Source organism: Littorina saxatilis, linkage group LG10 (assembly GCF_037325665.1).
Source record: "Littorina saxatilis isolate snail1 linkage group LG10, US_GU_Lsax_2.0, whole genome shotgun sequence".
Classification (NCBI taxonomy): Eukaryota; Metazoa; Mollusca; class Gastropoda; order Littorinimorpha; family Littorinidae; genus Littorina; species Littorina saxatilis.
Window position 1 is genome coordinate 12075778 of NC_090254.1, and position 18264 is coordinate 12094041.

At 39.0% G+C, this 18264-nt stretch overlaps 1 protein-coding gene across 1 annotated transcript in view; it reads right to left on the reverse strand.

The window, feature by feature from the left end:
* Nucleotides 1–1361: 1361 nt before the first annotated feature.
* Nucleotides 1362–18264, reverse strand: part of LOC138978169 (uncharacterized) — a 56790-nt gene continuing 39887 nt past the window's right edge. The window contains exons 4-9 of the mRNA XM_070350830.1: nucleotides 16543–16673; nucleotides 14280–14514; nucleotides 11473–11766; nucleotides 9913–10032; nucleotides 5553–5657; nucleotides 1362–2788 (exon numbers count right to left, since the gene is read on the reverse strand). Coding sequence (XP_070206931.1) covers nucleotides 2718–2788; nucleotides 5553–5657; nucleotides 9913–10032; nucleotides 11473–11766; nucleotides 14280–14514; nucleotides 16543–16673 — 956 coding nt within the window. The 3' untranslated portion in view covers nucleotides 1362–2717. The remainder of the gene's footprint in view (nucleotides 2789–5552; nucleotides 5658–9912; nucleotides 10033–11472; nucleotides 11767–14279; nucleotides 14515–16542; nucleotides 16674–18264) is intronic.

An 18264-nucleotide genomic window follows, 5' to 3' on the forward strand; every position in this document is an offset into this window, starting at 1 on the left:
CTGGCATTTAACACATATTCTTTCGTTATGTGGTATATTTAACATTCGGCCTTTCTGTATTGGCAATTTATGATTTAATGTTCTAAAACGTAAAAAAGAGAGTGCTAGGTTATTGGGTAAAATTTTCAAATAATTTTTAAATATAAATGTATCTTTAAACAATCTATAATTCAAACAAGTTTCTTTTTCATTTAATTCTGAAAACCACGATTGTATATATTGATCTTTTAGGCATTGCAACGTTTTCAATTTAAACCATTTTTCAGAACATCGTAAATTAAACTGGTCATGCCAAAAACTACTAAGACCAAGAGCATTTAAAGTTGTTTCAACATGTTTTAAATAGGGTGCTTCATATATGTTATTTACATAGAGGCGATGCAAAAAACGGTACAATACATTGAAAACTTATTACTATTATTACAATCCACCAATTTAAACCAAAAACTAAATATTCTATTTTTTACGAGGACATCTAGTGGAAATTCGCCTAATTCGCCTAATACCATACACGTTGGGGTCGACTTTCTCAATTTCAAAATAATCTTATAAAAACGTAGCTGCAATTTTGTTTTCTAAATTTACACAATTTGGTCCCCATATTTCACAGCCATATAACATAATCGGTGCAACTATTCTATCAAACAATTCAATTTGAATATCTATGGACAACGACAATTTTCTACACTTCTTTAACAAGCTAAACATTGCTCGAGAGGCCTTATCATATAACAACTTTTGTGATTTATTAAACTTATTATTATAATTAAAAAATAGACCCAAATATTGAAAACCAAACACGACCTCAACTAATTCATCTTTGTATTTAAATAATGGCAATTTTCGTATTTTACCTCTTGAAAAAAAACTATTTTCGTATCAAAACTAGGAATACAGAGTTATTTCCCATATGTTTTTCGGGAGCACTGATCTAAATTTGAGATCAGTGTTCGCGAGACGAAAATGATTGCAGATTGGCCGACTTCGACAGTGATCTCCGTTCTGTTCTTCACAGTTATGATAAAGACATCGTTCTAAGGTCAAAACAAGTCGAAATTTTGGGACTGCTGCCGGAAGGAGACCGTAATATATGGTTTCATCACTGTCAACTGGTTACAGAAAAAATCGTCTGCTCCAGTGAGCGCCAAAACCAAACGGTTGATTATCACGTGACACTTTTGCCATATTTGCACAGTAAAATCTTAATACAGCCGCGAAAAATAGCTCGCTTGAAACTGTCTTACATATCAATTCCTTTGTAATTTAAAAATTACAAAACACCATGAAATATCATTATCGACGATCGCGAATCTGCTTATATCAATAATACATTACAAAAAGCTCTAAATATGTTTAAAAAAATCAAAAAAATCGGTTTCCTTGCCAGACAAGGAAACTCAAGGCATCCTGTCAGGGAGAGAATGAGCCCAACTCAGTCATTTTGACCTGAGTTCAGGATGGCAAACACAGTACTTACTTAACCTATTTTCTGTCCCATGTGGAAACTGAGGTGCTTTGTCCAATCGACCTACTACCTATTAATCTGTCGGATAGCAAACACTTACGGCGCAAATCTTGCCAATTGTTCTTGGTAGCTACTCTTTGGGACACATCTGCTACCCCCCCCCCCCCTTTCCCTCTAGTGTTATTCAGTAAGGGGACGTAAGCCAACTTTGATTTAAAAACTGTCACATCAGGGCTATCTCTAAGAGCACAATAGCAGCCGGTACAATTTCTATAACGAATCAGGATGTGATGGTATAGATCGTCTACTGCAATCATAATAGGAACGCTTTATATACATGTATTCTAATCAGCAAAAATTGACATTGTACAGGTACTTTAAAGCTCCATGCAACAAAAAAGATGCCCAAAACAATCCAAAAGCTTATTTTTCAACTGCAAAAATGTAGAAGAAAATTATGTGCATGGTTCTTTGAAAAGTATTATTTTACAAACATTATGAACATAGATTTTAAAATGAAACTGGCTAAATATTAAGCTCTAAAATCTAAAGAATCCAAGAAATATTATGAATATGCTCGTGACTACATTTGCATCTAAGATTCATTTCGAAATATGTCTGCGATATCAAATACAGCATACGTGTATCGACCCGCGAGGAGAGATGAAGCTCTCTGTATGCATCTGTTTCTGTAAGTATGTTTTCCGTGGATATAATACATGTCTTAGTTCATAAACACTGACACGCAGACGATTTCTCTAATCGTTGCATGCAGTAATTTCTATAGAAACTAACTTATGATGTCCAGCATGTTCTGCAATCTGTCTCTTGTTTTATTAGTGAAGCCAATAGGCCTACTATGCTCACAATTACAAACGGCACTTCGCCTTTAAAGCCTCGTTTAAACAAAATGCCTTGACTTTCCAAAAAATCAACTGCTTAGTAGGCAAGTAAGTGGACGCAATGTGCGGAAAGCACTCTAGCCCAGTGTCTTACATGCCCGATAGTATTAGTAACTTAACAACTGTTGCAGTCTGTCAAAATCTGTAAGCTTTTTTAACTTTTAGCAGAAAAAAAAGAATGGACACAATATATGTAGCCGTGACGTATGCAATGCAAGTTATGGGTTCTACGTTCCGAACCCCCCTGCATCACCATTTCGATTTGTTGTGTTAATTAATCATACATCAGTTGTTGCTCCTTGGTTCTCCCCCTTGCTGTCATAAAGAGCGGAACAGAAGTGCTGGCAGAGCTACATGTGCTCCTCCGTCTGTCCCATGGCCAGGTTCTGGTACACTCGTTCCGTCACACCCGACTGATCGCCTGGGAGACAAATGGCATAGACAGCAACAGTTGTCATACCATTCAGCCAGAGCTTGCTGCGAGTATGTCGTTAAGACACGTACATTTCACGCAGGCCTTACATCAAAAAGAAAAGATGGTCCAAATTTGGAGCTCATCTGAGGCAGTACGTAGCCTATGCCTTCCAATCGAAGAAACCTTTCTTTGTAGTGCACTTACAAAAAAAATGTGTGATGTTCACATTACATACAAACAAGTGTAAGTTGGTCACCAAAACAAGTTAGCGTTACTCTCTGCGAGATGGCACTGTGCTGGGTTTTGACCAATAGAAACTCTAATGTTGTAAACACATTATTTTGTTTCCACTATTTACAACAACTCGGATTGAAGCAAGTTCTGCTCGCCAGCAGACTATCAATTTTCAGTGCAGCTTATTTGTTTTCTCCCTAATGAGTTAGAGTGTTGTTTGAACGATATTGTGCTTACAAACAAAAAGAACTTCACAAATAATTCAATAGAATAATACCGTCAGTACAGAAACATTAGCACTCCGCGCAAGAAGCAGTCAGCATGTTAAGTCTTGGTATATGTCAAAGTGGAAGGACGGTTTTGTCCCATGTAAAAAAAACAAGTCGCGTAAGGCGAAAATACAACATTTAATCCAGCTGTGGAACTCACAGAATGAAACTGAACGCACTGCATTTTTTCAGCAAGCAGTCCACCGTTCAGGCAGTGAAATTGACAAGAAGAGCGGTTTAGTAGTTGCTCTGAGAAGGATAGCACGCTTTTCTATACCTCTCTTCGTTTTAACTTTCTAAGCGTGTTTTTAATCCAAACATATCATATCTATATGTTTTTGGAATCAGGAACCGACAAGGAATAAGATGAAAGTGTTTTTAAATTGATTTGGAAAATTTAATTTTGATAATAATTTTTATATTTTTAATTTTCAGAGCTTGTTTTTAATTCAAATATAACATATCTATATGTTTTTGGAATCAGAAAATAATGGAGAATAAGATAAACGTAAATTTGGATCGTTTTATAATTTTTTTTTTTTTTTTTTTTACAATTTTCAGATTTTTAATGACCAAAGTCATTAATTAATTTTTAAGCCATCACGCTGAAATGCAATACCAAAGTCCGGGCTTCGTCAAAATACTTGACCAAAATTTCAACCAATTTGGTTGAAAAATGAGAGCGTGACAGTGCCGCCTCAACTTTCACGAAAAGCCGGATATGACGTCATCAAAGACATTTATCAAAAAAAATGAAAAAAAAGTATGGGGATTTCATACCCAGGAACTCTCATGTCAAATTTCATAAAGATCGGTCCAGTAGTTTCGTCTGAATCGCTCTACACGCACACACAGACACACACACACGCACATACACCACGACCCTCGTTTCGATTCCCCCTCGATGTTAAAATATTTAGTCAAAACTTGACTAAATATAAAAAAAGACAAGAAGAAAAGAAGGAACAATAAGACCGCTGATCGAGGCTTGATCAACCATTCAGTCAATCGAATGCACTGAAACATAAACCAGCTTTTACGGAACCAAGCTCAAATGAAATCCAATAGTCCTAAACAGGTTGTAGACTGTGTGACAAGAATATTGATACCAAAAAAATGTGGCCTTGGCAGTGCACACACACACACACACACACACACACACACACACACACACACACACACACACACACACACACACACACACACACACACACATCTTGCAGCGCGCACAGAGGAAAAGAGAGGGTAAAAACAAGTCGCGTAAGGCGAAAATACAATATTTAGTCAAGTAGCTGTCGAAGTCACAGAATGAAACTGAACGCAATGCCATTTTTCAGCAAGACCGTATACTCGTAGCATCGTCAGTCCACCGCTCATGGCAAAGGCAGTGAAATTGACAAGAAGAGCGGGGTAGTAGTTGCGCTAAGAAGGATAGCACGCTTTTCTGTACCTCTCTTTGTTTTAACTTTCTGAGCGTGTTTTTAATCCAAACATATCATATGTATATGTTTTTGGAATCAGGAACCGACAAGGAATAAGATGAAAGTGTTTTTAAATTGATTTGGACAATTTAATTTTGATAATAATTTTTATATATTTAATTTTCAGAGCTTGTTTTTAATCCGAATATAACATATTTATATGTTTTTGGAATCAGAAAATGATGGAGAATAAGATAAACGTAAATTTGGATCGTTTTAGAAAAAAATAATTTTTTTTACAATTTTCAGATTTTTAATGACCAAAGTCATTAATTAATTTTTAAGCCACCAAGCTGAAATGCAATACCGAAGTCCGGGCTTCGTCGAAGACTACTTGATCAAAATTTCAACCAATTTGGTTGAAAAATGAGAGCGTGACAGTGCCGCCTCAACTTTCACGAAAAGCCGGATATGACGTCATCAAAGACATTTATCAAAAAAAGGAAAAAAACATTCGGGGATATCAAACCCAGGAACTCTCATGTCAAATTTCATAAAGATCGGACCAGTAGTTTGGTCTGAATCGCTCTACACGCACGCACACACGCACGCACGCACACACGCACGCACACACATACACCACGACCCTCGTTTCGATTCCCCCTCGATGTTAAAATATTTAGTCAAAACTTGACTAAATATAAAAAGAGAGAGAGAGAGAGAGAGAGAGAGAGAGAGAGAGAGAGAGAGAGAGAGAGAGAGAGAGAGAGAGAGAGAGAGAGCATTATGCTATGCAACTGGGAAAAGTTGTTTCTGAAGTGGCGTTGACGTCATATGTATACACACCTTCGTTGCTGGCAGCTCTTGTCTGTGGATACACGGTGAGATCGGAGTAGGCACCGTTATCTTCGCCTGTCTCTCTCTTGGGGCGATCATACAGAGACTCCCCGCCTGCAACACACACACGAATATCTGAATGCGGACGAAACATTGCTTGTCACGTATCACTGAATTTATTGCCACTTCAGCACGGCACCCTGAAACTGTGAGTCCCTGCGTCTTAAACGCACTGAAAGCCGAAATCACGTCCTACAAATTCACGGAGAGGGTCCCAGGACGCACTTAAAATGAGAAGATCGGGTCCCGGAACACCCTAGATATCTGTTTTCGTGCGTCACCAGTACTGGTTTTAGAAAATGTTCGACAAGAAGAAGAAAATGTTTTGCTAGATCTGTATCTATACCCACATGTATGAAGAGAGAGAGAGAGAGAGAGAGAGAGAGAGAGAGAGAGAGAGAGAGAGAGAGAGAGAGAGAGAGAGAGAGAGAGAGAGAGAGAGACAATGACAATGACAATGAGAGAAAGAGAGAGAAAGAAAGAGAGAGAGAGAGAGACGGAGAGAAAGAAAGAGAGAGAGAGAGAAAGAGAGAGAGAACAAGAACAAGAACAAGAACAAGATTTTATTCCTTTAAGGCCTTAGCCCCTTTCGGAAGGGGGCTGGTTACACAAAAAGTAAAGCGTGTGTGCAGCAGCAATCCACACACGCGTCGTTTCAAGTGAACAGAAGAAAAGACAATGTATAATCACAAAATACTAATGCTTAAACAGCATTTTCTAAACATTTAAATGAAAAATACAAGAACTTAGCTACATTGCAAAGTATAGTTTCATTTTTCACAGACAACAACAGTACAAGTTTGAAGTTCGAAGGACATCTACAAAATTTTGCTGGAATAAATTGACGTCTTAGATTTTCCAGTGCAGGGCAGCATAAAACAAAATGCAATTCATCTTCAGTACTAGATTGACACAAACGACAGACCAAATTATTTTCACTTACAGCTTTATACCTTTCTGTATGTAAAGCAAGTCTGGAAATACCCAATCTAAATTTAACCAAAACATTTAAAATGTGTCTGTTTACTGGAATTGACAAGTATGTTTCTACAAGATTTGTTGTCTTAAAGGTACGGTACAATGCAAACCGGTCGCTAGTCTGAATATGGTTATCCCACTCTTGCCACCGGCAGTCAATAATGCGTTGCTTAAAACATGCCAAAAACGAATTAATACAGGCTACACCTTGGTTAATCCATACATACTGAAAACCATATCGACACAGGCACAGCCGTACCTGTGATGCCCAAGTAGATTTACCTCTGCTATCTAGAGTAAACAACATCTTATATGCTTTACGAGGTAATCTACTGTCATCCATTCTTGTCAGTTTCAGCCAGTATCTTATGCAACGTACATATGAATTTAAGTAAATGGGATAACGTCCAAATTCACCATATACAAGATCATTAGGAGTACGCCTGTCAACACCAAGAAAACGTTTTAAAGCAAACAAATGCACCTTTTCTACTGTTGCTGCCTGCATCAGACCCCATACCTCAGCACCATACTGAACAATAGGTTGAACTTGTGAGTCAAAAAGCTTGATAAAAACATCCAAAGACAATCTATCGAATTTATACAAATTACTCATAATACACAGTACTGCACGTTTTGCTCTGGCAACTAGATCTTGACAAGCAAAATTAAAGCTTAATTTGGTAGAAAAATAAATACCTAAATACTTGTATGCATTTACTACCTCCATTCTTTGCCCACCAAAATACCAAACTTCACGAGCAGCTAGATATCCACCTTTACGAAAAACCACGATGTTACTTTTCCCCATGTTTACTTTAAGCTCAAGGCGCTGTGAAGCAGAATATAGACTATGTAGTTGTGACTGCAGACCAACAACAGTTTCAGACAGCAAAGTAATATCATCGGCAAACAGTAGAATGAACAATTCAACAATGTCAGGGTTTAAAGTAATACCATGCCTACCATTATCAATGATTTCCAATGCCAGCTCATTTATAAATAGAGCGAATAGAATTGGACTGCACACGTCTCCTTGCTTCACACCTTTTGTACAATTAATGAAATCTGTTAGTTGAGCACCACATCGTATTTTAGCCTTGACCACTGCATACATACTTTTAATACATCTATACAACTTTCCCTTTATACCATTTTTAATCAAAATTGGCCAGAGCAGTCTGCGTGAGATACTGTCAAAACATTTCTCAAAATCAATGAAAGCTACATAAAGTTTGCGATTATTAGAAAATTGTTTCTGTACAGCAGCAAGCAGAGTGAAGATGTGGTCAACAGTGGAATAATTTTGTTTGAAACCAGCCTGACATTCACCTGTAATATTATGTAATTCAGTCCACTCTTTAAGTCTATTATTAACAACAGTACCATACAATTTACTACATATATCACACAATGAAATTCCCCTATAGTTGTTAGTATCATTTCTATCTCCTTTCTTAAATAACGGTACAATAACTGAATCGCACCAGTTCTGTGGATAGATTCCCTCATCAAACAAAGCGTTAAACAATTTCACTAAAAACAACACCACATCTTCGCTAGCTGCTTTAAAAAATTCCCCAATTAAACCATCAGGTCCTGCAGCTTTACCCGATTTCAGTTTTCTGATAGCAATCAACACTTCTTCTTTGGTAATGGGTCTATCCAGCATTTCTTCATATTCATTATTCACGTCATTAACATCAGCATGCTCATCATCTTCAATCTCATCTTTTTCTAAAATGTTATGAAAGTGCAGGTACCAATCATCAACAGAAATATTGTTTTGCTGCTGGACCTTTTTACAAGAAACATTTTTAATTTTCTTCCAAAATTCTCTCTGATCACTTACAGCACCTACAAGTTCTGTATACAAACTGTCATTGTACTGTTTCTTTTTTCTATGCAAAAGGTTTTTATATTCACGCCTGGCTTTACAATACTCATCCCTATCCACATCTTCTAATGAATTCCTACATTTTCTCAGCAACTTTCTGACACGTCTTCTTTCAAGCACACATTCATGATCAAACCATTTGGATTTACGTGGTTCATCTGACAAGATAATAGTTTTCTTCATACAAGTTGCACAATCTTTAACTGAATTTATAAACAAAGTCAAAGCATCATTTACATTAATATCAATCATTTCGCTTGCCAGTCGTAACTGTTGCCGAAACACATCAGAATTAATTGCATCTTTGTACTGATGTTCATGATCAGAGTTCCAAACAAATTTTTGCAAAACTTCTTTTTTCTTAACCTTTGTAGCATGTGAATAAAGGTTGTTTTGTTGAGTGATAGTTAATTCAAGTGGCATGTGTTGTGAATCAATATTGTCAGAGACATAAAGGCTACAAGATTTAACAATGGAATCAAACAAATCATAGGAAGCAAGGAAGTAGTCATTCACACTGTTTCCAAATTCAGAGATGAATGTGTAACAACCCTGAAGGTCGCCATTACATACACCATTCATAATGCATAATCCAAGTGCACTGCACATGTTCAAAAGACACTTCCCATATTGATTCATAACTCCATCTTGCGAATTTCTTACAAATGATCCAACACCAGATTTCATAGAACAATCAAAAATCACATCTTCATCAAAACAGTCCGGGAACACTTTTGCTGTTCTACCATTTAAGTCACCGCATAGAAGAACAGGTAACTCACCAACTTTACACAAACAGTCAACCAAGTAATCTTCTAATAAGTTTATGCCATTATCAATACCAAACACAGAGTAGAACCGAGAATTTTCAGGTGGAACATAAGCACAAACAAACAAAACATCAGTTGAAAAACCGAAAAAGTGTTTATCAAGAACGAATGACAAAAAATTCCCTCCACCATCATCATCCTCCTCCACTGCACGCACATACTGCAAGAGGGAGAGAGAGAGAGAGAGAGAGAGAGAGAGAGAGAGAGAGAGAGAGAGAGAGAGAGAGAGAGAGAGGAGAGAGAGAGAGAGAGAGAGAGACCGAGAGAGAGAGAAAGAGAAAGAGAGAGAGAGAGAGAGAGAGAGAGAGAGAGAGAGAAAGAGAGAGAGAGCGAATTTGTCCCGCGCGGGGGGTATGCAGTGCCTTGGCATTGCACTTCTACTTAATTTACTGAATTGTTAACAACTGTTCTGCGAGACACGCACAGAGCTTTGATCAAACAGCAAGCTAATTGAATAATAGGAACCTGACCCTTCTAAATTAGATACGGCCTGCTTACAAAACTTTGAAGATAATGTTAATAGCTGTGTTTCTCAAACAGAGGCTGTTTATTTAAACAGGTGTATTCCATTCAAAGAGCGTGAGCTATATATACATATACTTACAACAGCCGATCCCATACTTTCTCCGTCGCCGCATGACGACAGCCACAACGACAGCGACAACAACGACGACCGCAAACAATGTCCATCCAGCACCAGCGACCCACGTCATTCGTTCATCACCTTCCAAAACAATAATGATTGATATGGTATGAATGTACGCAATTAGGTACATACATCTATACTAGGGTGCGAAAAGTAACAAAGATTTTTGTTTCGCCAAGATGTTATCTGAATGTTGGCTCATGCTGTCAATTTCATATCGCAGAACTAGTCACTATTAGGAGCAGCATGCGCAGAGAAAGACTGCTTTCAGAATCAATGTGGCGTCGAAACGGCAGTCTTCTCGCACTGTGTTATGCTGCTGAAAGGAACGAAGTCACCTGTACAGTATTGTACCAAGGCAGTGGGGAGCATTTCAGAAAGGTTCTGCTTCTTCTTATTCTGCCTTGCTGACCATGCTAAGCCGTCAATGATGTTTTTTGAGGTGAAGTCTGTGGTCCGTCGTAGAGACTCCCATAGCTTCTCGTCTCGTGGGCCTCCACTGCACTGGACCACGTCTGGCGTCTTTGTGCGTCAGGGAAGATTTTTAAATTTCTTTTATTCTACATACGTGAGAGAGAACACCCATTTGTTAACTAAACCTTTACACTCACACGTGTGTATATCATGTAAATGAGGTCGTGTCAAACGAGTCCCGCAGGGACCTAATTTTTCACTGCTCATGATGCCAAAGTCACCGAGACAAACGTCATTTTGGGAACACTTTTGCGCTATTTCTCCTGGAACAATTTTGAGAACGTGCACGTCACGCTATACTTTCTGGAGTGATGTCTTTTTGCTTTCAGGTCAAAGATTTCAAGAGGTTTGGAAGAGACCGAGGTTCCATAATAGGCGTCTTCTTTGTGTGCGCTTTGACTGCGGGACGTTTGGAGCAAAAGCCACGAAAGTACAGTATGTAGAATAAACAGAATACTACATCATACATGGTTTGCTGTGTCATCTCTGATTTACAATTGTGTCTTTTTCAAATCTTGAAAATCCTTTTCGCTCGCATTTCATTATCTAAAAAAGACAAACTCGTGTAAACTAATCTGAGATTACACAGCAAACCATGTAGCCTAGTGTTATCTATGTCTTCAACAAATTCGCCGTCACGAGTCATAGTTGATGAAGAGGAGTGTGGAAGCAGGAACGTCTGAAGAACCTTGATCAGCGGCCTCTGGTAAGATTCTGTCAGACAAAATATCACTGGAGCACAAAATGTTGCTCTGATTAAACAGGTTTGGTGCATATTGGCTGCTAAGTGCCAAATGAAGGCACTTCCATTCTTGCTTGAAGCAAGTACGTGTATGCCATGACTGTCAACACTTCTCCCTGGAACAAAATGCCAATCATCCTCATCATCATCATCATCATCATTAACACCACTACCAACACCAACACCACCATCATCGTCATCATCATCATCATCAGCAGCAGCAGCAGCAGCAGCAGCAGCAGCAGCATCTGTTTGAACTTTGAAAAAGTGTTCAAATGCCAAGGCAGGGTAAGAAATAATACTTTGGGCTGCAACGACGACATTCAGAACGAAGGGCAGAGAGACAGTGAGGGGTTTGACCCAGTCCAGCTGACATCGGGCAGTCATTTCGTTGTGTCCTTTGGTCAGTTTCTCCGAGGGAAACTTGAGCTCGTTGACACCGTAGTCTCCGGTTTCCATGACAGTGTCTCCTAGCAACCATACAAGCCGTCCTTCTGGGGATCCCAGATAGTCGGTGGAGCAGACGCAGGGCACCACGGTGGTATCGCGCATGTCGGTGTGCTCAGTACAGTTGTGGCGGGGCTCTAAGGGCGATGCTGCAACACAACGCTTTCGATAATCTACGAGTTTCATTTTAAAACTTGTTTCATTTGTTGTCTCTCCAAGAACTTTAGGTAGACAGTTCCAGACCTTGCTGCCAGAAAATGCTAGGCTTGATTTGAAGAGATATATTATTAGAAGAGGAACGAAGATCGTGGATTATTAAAGGATCATTCCGCCTCAGGTAAACCATAAGGTTCTAGTCAGACACCGCCAGGCTTTTACATACAGCATAAACACCCATTCGTTTGAATACTTACCGCCAGGGAACACCTAGTGTTTTCCATAGAGAGCGAGCATTTTTCAAATAATAGCGTGGACCTATAGGTATCAAACGTGAGCCTCGTTATGGCGCAGTTCTAACTTTTGAAATCTAGAGAATAAATTGACAGCTTCAGAGGCAAGCATTGTTAAAACACGAAATAATCCTCATCAAGACAAAATCAGTACTAACCTCTTCTTCTTCCTCTGCGTTCGTGGGCTGAAACTCCCACGTTCACTCATGTTTTTGCACGAGTGGAGGTTTACGTGTATGACCGTTTGTACGTACCCCGCCATTTAGGCAGCCATACGCCGCTTTTGGAGGAAGCATGCTGGGTATTTTCGTGTTTCTTTTACCCGACGAACTCTGACATGGATTACAGGATCTTTTTCGTGCGTACTTGGTCTTGTGCTTGCGTGTACACACGAAGAGGGGATAAGGCACTTGCAGGTCTGCACATAAGTTGACCTGGGAGATCTGAAAAATCTCCACCTTTACCCACCAGGCGCGGCCGGGATTCGAACCCACAACCTTCCGCTTTGGAGACTAGCGTCTTAATTCCCACCAAGCCATTGGGCCCGTTCTAAAGTTTTAAAAAATTGGAAAGTAGGGGGCCCGAGTTAAAGTCAAGCGAGGGGGTGAATGAGTTGACTGGTGTGTGTAAGATGCAGCTCTTTCATTTGATGACGGGGAAGTACGCTACCGAAAACCATGCAACTTTTCCCCTTTGTGTGATGCTATTTGACTGGGATTTCCAACATTTGAGACTGTTTGTTGCTGTGCCTGGTAGACTGAGTATTGCGCGCATACAAAAACAAGATGCGTAAGGCGAAATAACAACATTTAGTCAAGCTGTCGAACTCACAGAATGAAACTGAACGCACTGCTTTTTTCACCAAGACCACATACTCGTAGTTTCGTCAGTCCACCGCTCGTGGCAAAGGCAGTGAAATCGACAAGCCATGCAGAATAGTGCGGTAGTGGTCACGCTGAGCAGGATAACACGCTTTTCTGTATGTCTATTCTTGTTAGCTTACTGAGTTTGTTTTAAATCCAAACATATCATATCTATATGTTTTTGGAATCAGGAACTGACCGGAAATTAAGATGAAATTGTTTTTAAATCGATTTTGGAAATGTGATTTTAATAATGATTTTCATATTTTTAATTTTCAGACCATGTTTTTAATCGATATATAACATATTTATATTGTTTTGGAATCAGAAAATGACGAAGAATAAGATGACATTGTTTTTGGATTGTTTAATAAAAAAATAATTTTAATTACAAGTTTCCGATTTTTAATGACCAAACTCATTTATTAGTTTTTAAGCCACCAAGCTGAAATGCTATACCAAAGTCCGGCCTTCGTCGAAGATTGCTTTGCCAAAATTGCAATCAATTTGATTGAAAAATGAGGGTGTGACAGTGCCGCCTCAACTTTTACAAAAATCCGGATATGACGTCATCAAAGGTATTTATCGAAAAAATGAGAAAAACGTCTGGGGATATCATACCCAGAAACTCTGATGTCAAATTTCATAAAGATCGGTCCAGTAGTTTACTCTGAATCGCTCTACACACACACACGCACAGACAGACAGACAGACACACACACACACACACACACACATACACCACGACCCTCGTCTCGATTCCCCCTCTATGGTAAAACATTTAGTCATAACTTGACTAAATGTAAAAACGTACTACCGCGAGAGCGCTACTGTCACGCCACACTGAGCTACATCTTTCCAGTACCCAAGCAGAGGGTGTTTCTGCAAATTACTGCAGTTTCTTTGAAGTCAACCGCCACCCAATTTGTGTCACTATCAGTCAGTTGTTGTATAAAGATTCAGAGTTGCACTATAACAGGCTATTGCAGATCTAGAGTCACTTTGAAACCGCAAACGACTCAATGGGTCATGTAATGTCATCGTTCTGTAAACCTCCTGTGAGGCTGAGTGAGCCTTAAATGACAATTTAGAGACAAGAATGGGAGGTGTTCTTATGCTCATGATTTTGTGTATTGTTACTGCTTTCTTGAAAAGCGCACTCTTTTTCAGCGGAAGAGTTTAATTGTTTATAATCTTCTACTTGGAGTGTTGTGTGTCAAGAAGAATACATTTGATTGATCTTTTATCACACACAAAAAGAGAGAGAGAGAGAGAGAGAGAGAGAGAGAGAGAGAGAGAGAGAGAGAGAGAGAAAGAGAGAGAGAGAGAGATAGAGAGAGAGAGACCTACTAATATTTAGTGGCTGATTTGTAAAAGTCCCGTGCCCATCCGCGGGATAAGTGTACACTGTGAACCCACGGTATGTTCCCGGCACGGGATTAATGGGCCTGGAGTGGGTCAGTCGTCCCCGATAGTACAGCTTGCTGTCTGCAGGGTCGGTGTAGGGGGACAGTGATCCACGAAATGAACGTTGACCTTGGAAAGTGTAGGAATTAGCAGAAACAAGCGCGTCTCCCTTCCTCAGCTGAAAAGAATTGAACACAGTGATACTTTTGCCTATGCTTAAAAGCAATTGTGTTTCTCCAAGACACCAGTCCAGTAATATTTTCACATTTGTATTAAATGCCGAACTACAAAATGCCAACCCGCTATTCGCCGAAAAGACACAACGCAAAAAGCTCTTTATACAGAAAAAAACAAATGCCGACAGGACATTTTACTCAAAAGTCAAATGCCGCACCGTCGAAAAGACCAAAATTAATTTGGAATGTATTCCATTCAGACCTTATGTATGCTCTCTACCACACGCACAAAGTACACAGCGGGCTCCGTGTGTTGCCAAATCTGCGTTAAAGAAACAATCATAAGGCCTAAAAACAAATAGGTGTGGTCACGGTAACCCGACCTACCCTATTTTTAGGGGCCGACCCTATAACTTTGTATTACATTTGTCAAAAAAACCCCACAAAAAACAACAAGAAAACGAGTGCAGAAAACGCAATGAAAGCGAAAGCGCTCGAGTCGCACACTTATTTCCCTGTCAAGTAGATTTAATTTGTACAAAAAAAGTTTAAAAAAAAGAAAAAGTGATTGCCTACCTTCCTACCCTATTTTGTATGGCCATGTTACCTTAACCACACCTTTTTTGTTTTTGTGCCTAAAATAAAGGCGTAATGATAACCCCCAAAACCGGTTAATTTTGCCTTTAAGTAGTGTATGATATAATGATGAGTCCTTGTTTGGTTGATCTATAAGGAGTTAAAACACGGTTGGGGTTATAATCAAAATCCAGATAACTGCGACGGCGCTCTTTTATTTCCTTTTCAGCCTCTGAATCCGTAATAAAACAACAGCAAAATCTCAATATATTATCAAAACAACCCCAAAATCAATGAGACCATGAATGACATCAAAATCACGTGAGGATGTTTTTTAACTCCGCGTTTATGGTGTGTTGAATGCACGTATTTGCACATGTGTGCTAACTGTATCACTGCATACACTTAAGGCTACGAGTGGAAGTTAGAAACCTCTTGCATGGCCATAAGGAAGTTTACTAAATGTTGAGTACAATAAAAACACTGTCCTCAAGCAATGTAAATTGACAACTCAGACGGCCCTTTAGCGTGTTGAGTGTGCTGCCTAATGCTTCTTTGAGCATTGTAAACCTTCGCTTTTATTTTTTTTATGTAAATGACCACACCACCTTCATATTCTCTTGATAGTTTGTACCCAAATCATGATTACATGTACCAATTTCCATACACAATGTCGCGTCGTTTGGGACGTGATCCTGACAAATTATCTGCAAACCTGCAAAACTTTTGCGCTTCTTTGCACCCCTGAAAATTGTTTTCTTGAAACCAAATTACTTGGATTGAAAGAAATACATCTATACTATCACGATACATTTACAACTATCGTAGAATATGTACAGTCAAAAGTCGGAGTGACCTTTTCCGCTAAAATTCTCGATTAATCCGCTGAAATACAGCGCCTTTTATAATGATACCGCTCAAAACTGACGCAAAAACCTCCCGTTTCAACCACTAGTCCGATCGACACCTACTTCAGTAGGAAAGGCATAACACAAAAAATATGCAAGATAGTGAAAGAAAACTACCCGTACTGGATAGATAATTGGTTGACTCTCTCCTTGTATGTCAAAGTTGCCAAGTTGTGCCTATTCTGAATTGTTGTCGATTTTTTTTATTGGTACCACACCGGTATGGTCGAATCTGGGGGTCCCTTATTTGGAAGGCGATCACGTGATCCCTGTAAAAGAAATCTGTGATTCGAAAAGTGTGCCAGACTGCCACGTTGAGTGCTTTTCATCGCATAGAAAGTTTGAATAAAATGACACTGGGATGAATGTTTTAGTTTCGGTACGAAAATGGCTGCAATAATTGTTGTTGTCGAGTTTAATTATATTTATGAGTTGCTCTCTCAATATTTCCTTGGTATTTGTTCATGACGTCACATGACAGCAATATAGATGAATTGGACAATCTTTACAAATAGTACCAGTCGAAGACGATACATTAATACTCACGCTGAATTGTTCGAGCACTCGAAACTCGTACTGTCCTCTGCTGGACCAGAACTTTGTGACGTCACAGGAGACCAGGAACGACCATGTACCACGGATGACCTCACTGCTGCAGTTACTCAGCAACGCTGCATCTGTTGATGTAAATACCTTGCATCTTCATGACGTCGTCAACGACTGACTACAAGCAAAGTCAATTTTCATTGTCAATAGCATGTTCTTCATGTAGAAAATGGGAAGTGAAAAAGAATCATGGTTAATTAGTTCTAATTGCATCTTATTTTGGTCATGTTCTCAGTTTGCAGTTTCTAGCATGGTAGCTTAAATATTTCTTTACAACCGTTACTGTTTTCAAATGATGTGTGCACCTTTATGTTTGTTTTCAATATCTTGATTTCGTTATCCTTGTGTTCCTGTTAATTAACCTTCGCTTTCATATTACGCTCAGACGTTTCGCAGAATGAACAACACACAATGAACATGGCATCAAAAGAAAGATTTGGTTGGTAGAAATACAACGGTACAAACGCCAAGTAGTTTGGTTCAAGAACAGAGACATACACAGAGTTTACAAACTGGGATTGTCGTAGCACCGCATCAAGTGTATGGTTGTCCGTTTGTTTTGAGGAAAATGATGTTTGGCGAAATGGTTTTTTAAATGACTGTCACAGAACGAAGCTGTACTGGATGTGAAATACAGGTCTATGCCAGTTAGTTAGTGTTGACTGAGGCCGTGAACTGTAACTTTCAGCACATGCAAAAGTGTGTAATTTATGATGTTTCCGTATAAAACTCTCTCGATCTCTCGATCTCTCGATCTCTCTCTCTCGATCTCTCTCTCTCTCACACACACACACACTAAAACACACACACACACACACACACTCTCACTCACTCACTCACTCACACACACACACACACACACACACACACACACACTCACACACACACACACTCACTCACTTGCTCGCTCACTCACTCATTCACGCACACAGCGCATTACTACACTTCCTTCTACACTACTCGTCATACACAAAACTAAACACATACATTTAGCTGTCGACCTTTGCGATGCCGCCAGTTATATTAAAACCAAGTATATTGCCAGAAAGGTAATTCATTCCCCTACCGTATGAAATAAAGAGTTTCATTTTTCATTAATTAGTGTTTATGCAGTGTACCGGAGACCTAGGCCACTCCCCAAAATCAAATTCGCAAACGCAAATTTACAGACACTAAAATACACAAAAAATCTAAATAAGCAAGAGTTACCCTGTTTTTGATCTCAAATTGAAGAACATCTCACTTTCTACCCATACAAATTTATTTGGTTCAGCTGTTGTGCCTATAGCAGTGATGTTTTGCCATTTTGATGAAGACATATGTCAGCCTCGTCAGAAGCAGTAAAAGTCCTGTTTTGGCTTCATTTCTCGTGGGCCATGTGGGTAAAAACCCTGTTGTTTTGTAATGGCTCATTGTATTGCTTTTACATTTATTTTATTTATTTATTAAGGAGATTTCTATAGCGCATAACTAAAAGCATGAGTATTGATAACACAGTTGCCAACAAGTGTGTAAAATATCATTTTGATGAGTTTGTTGGACGAACTGGAACTTTTCAGAAAAGTTTTATTAAATTGTAATAACTTTTTACAGTATTGTTGCAAAAATGCAGTATTTTGCACACTTTAACACAAATGAATATTACAATTGGGGATTAATTTT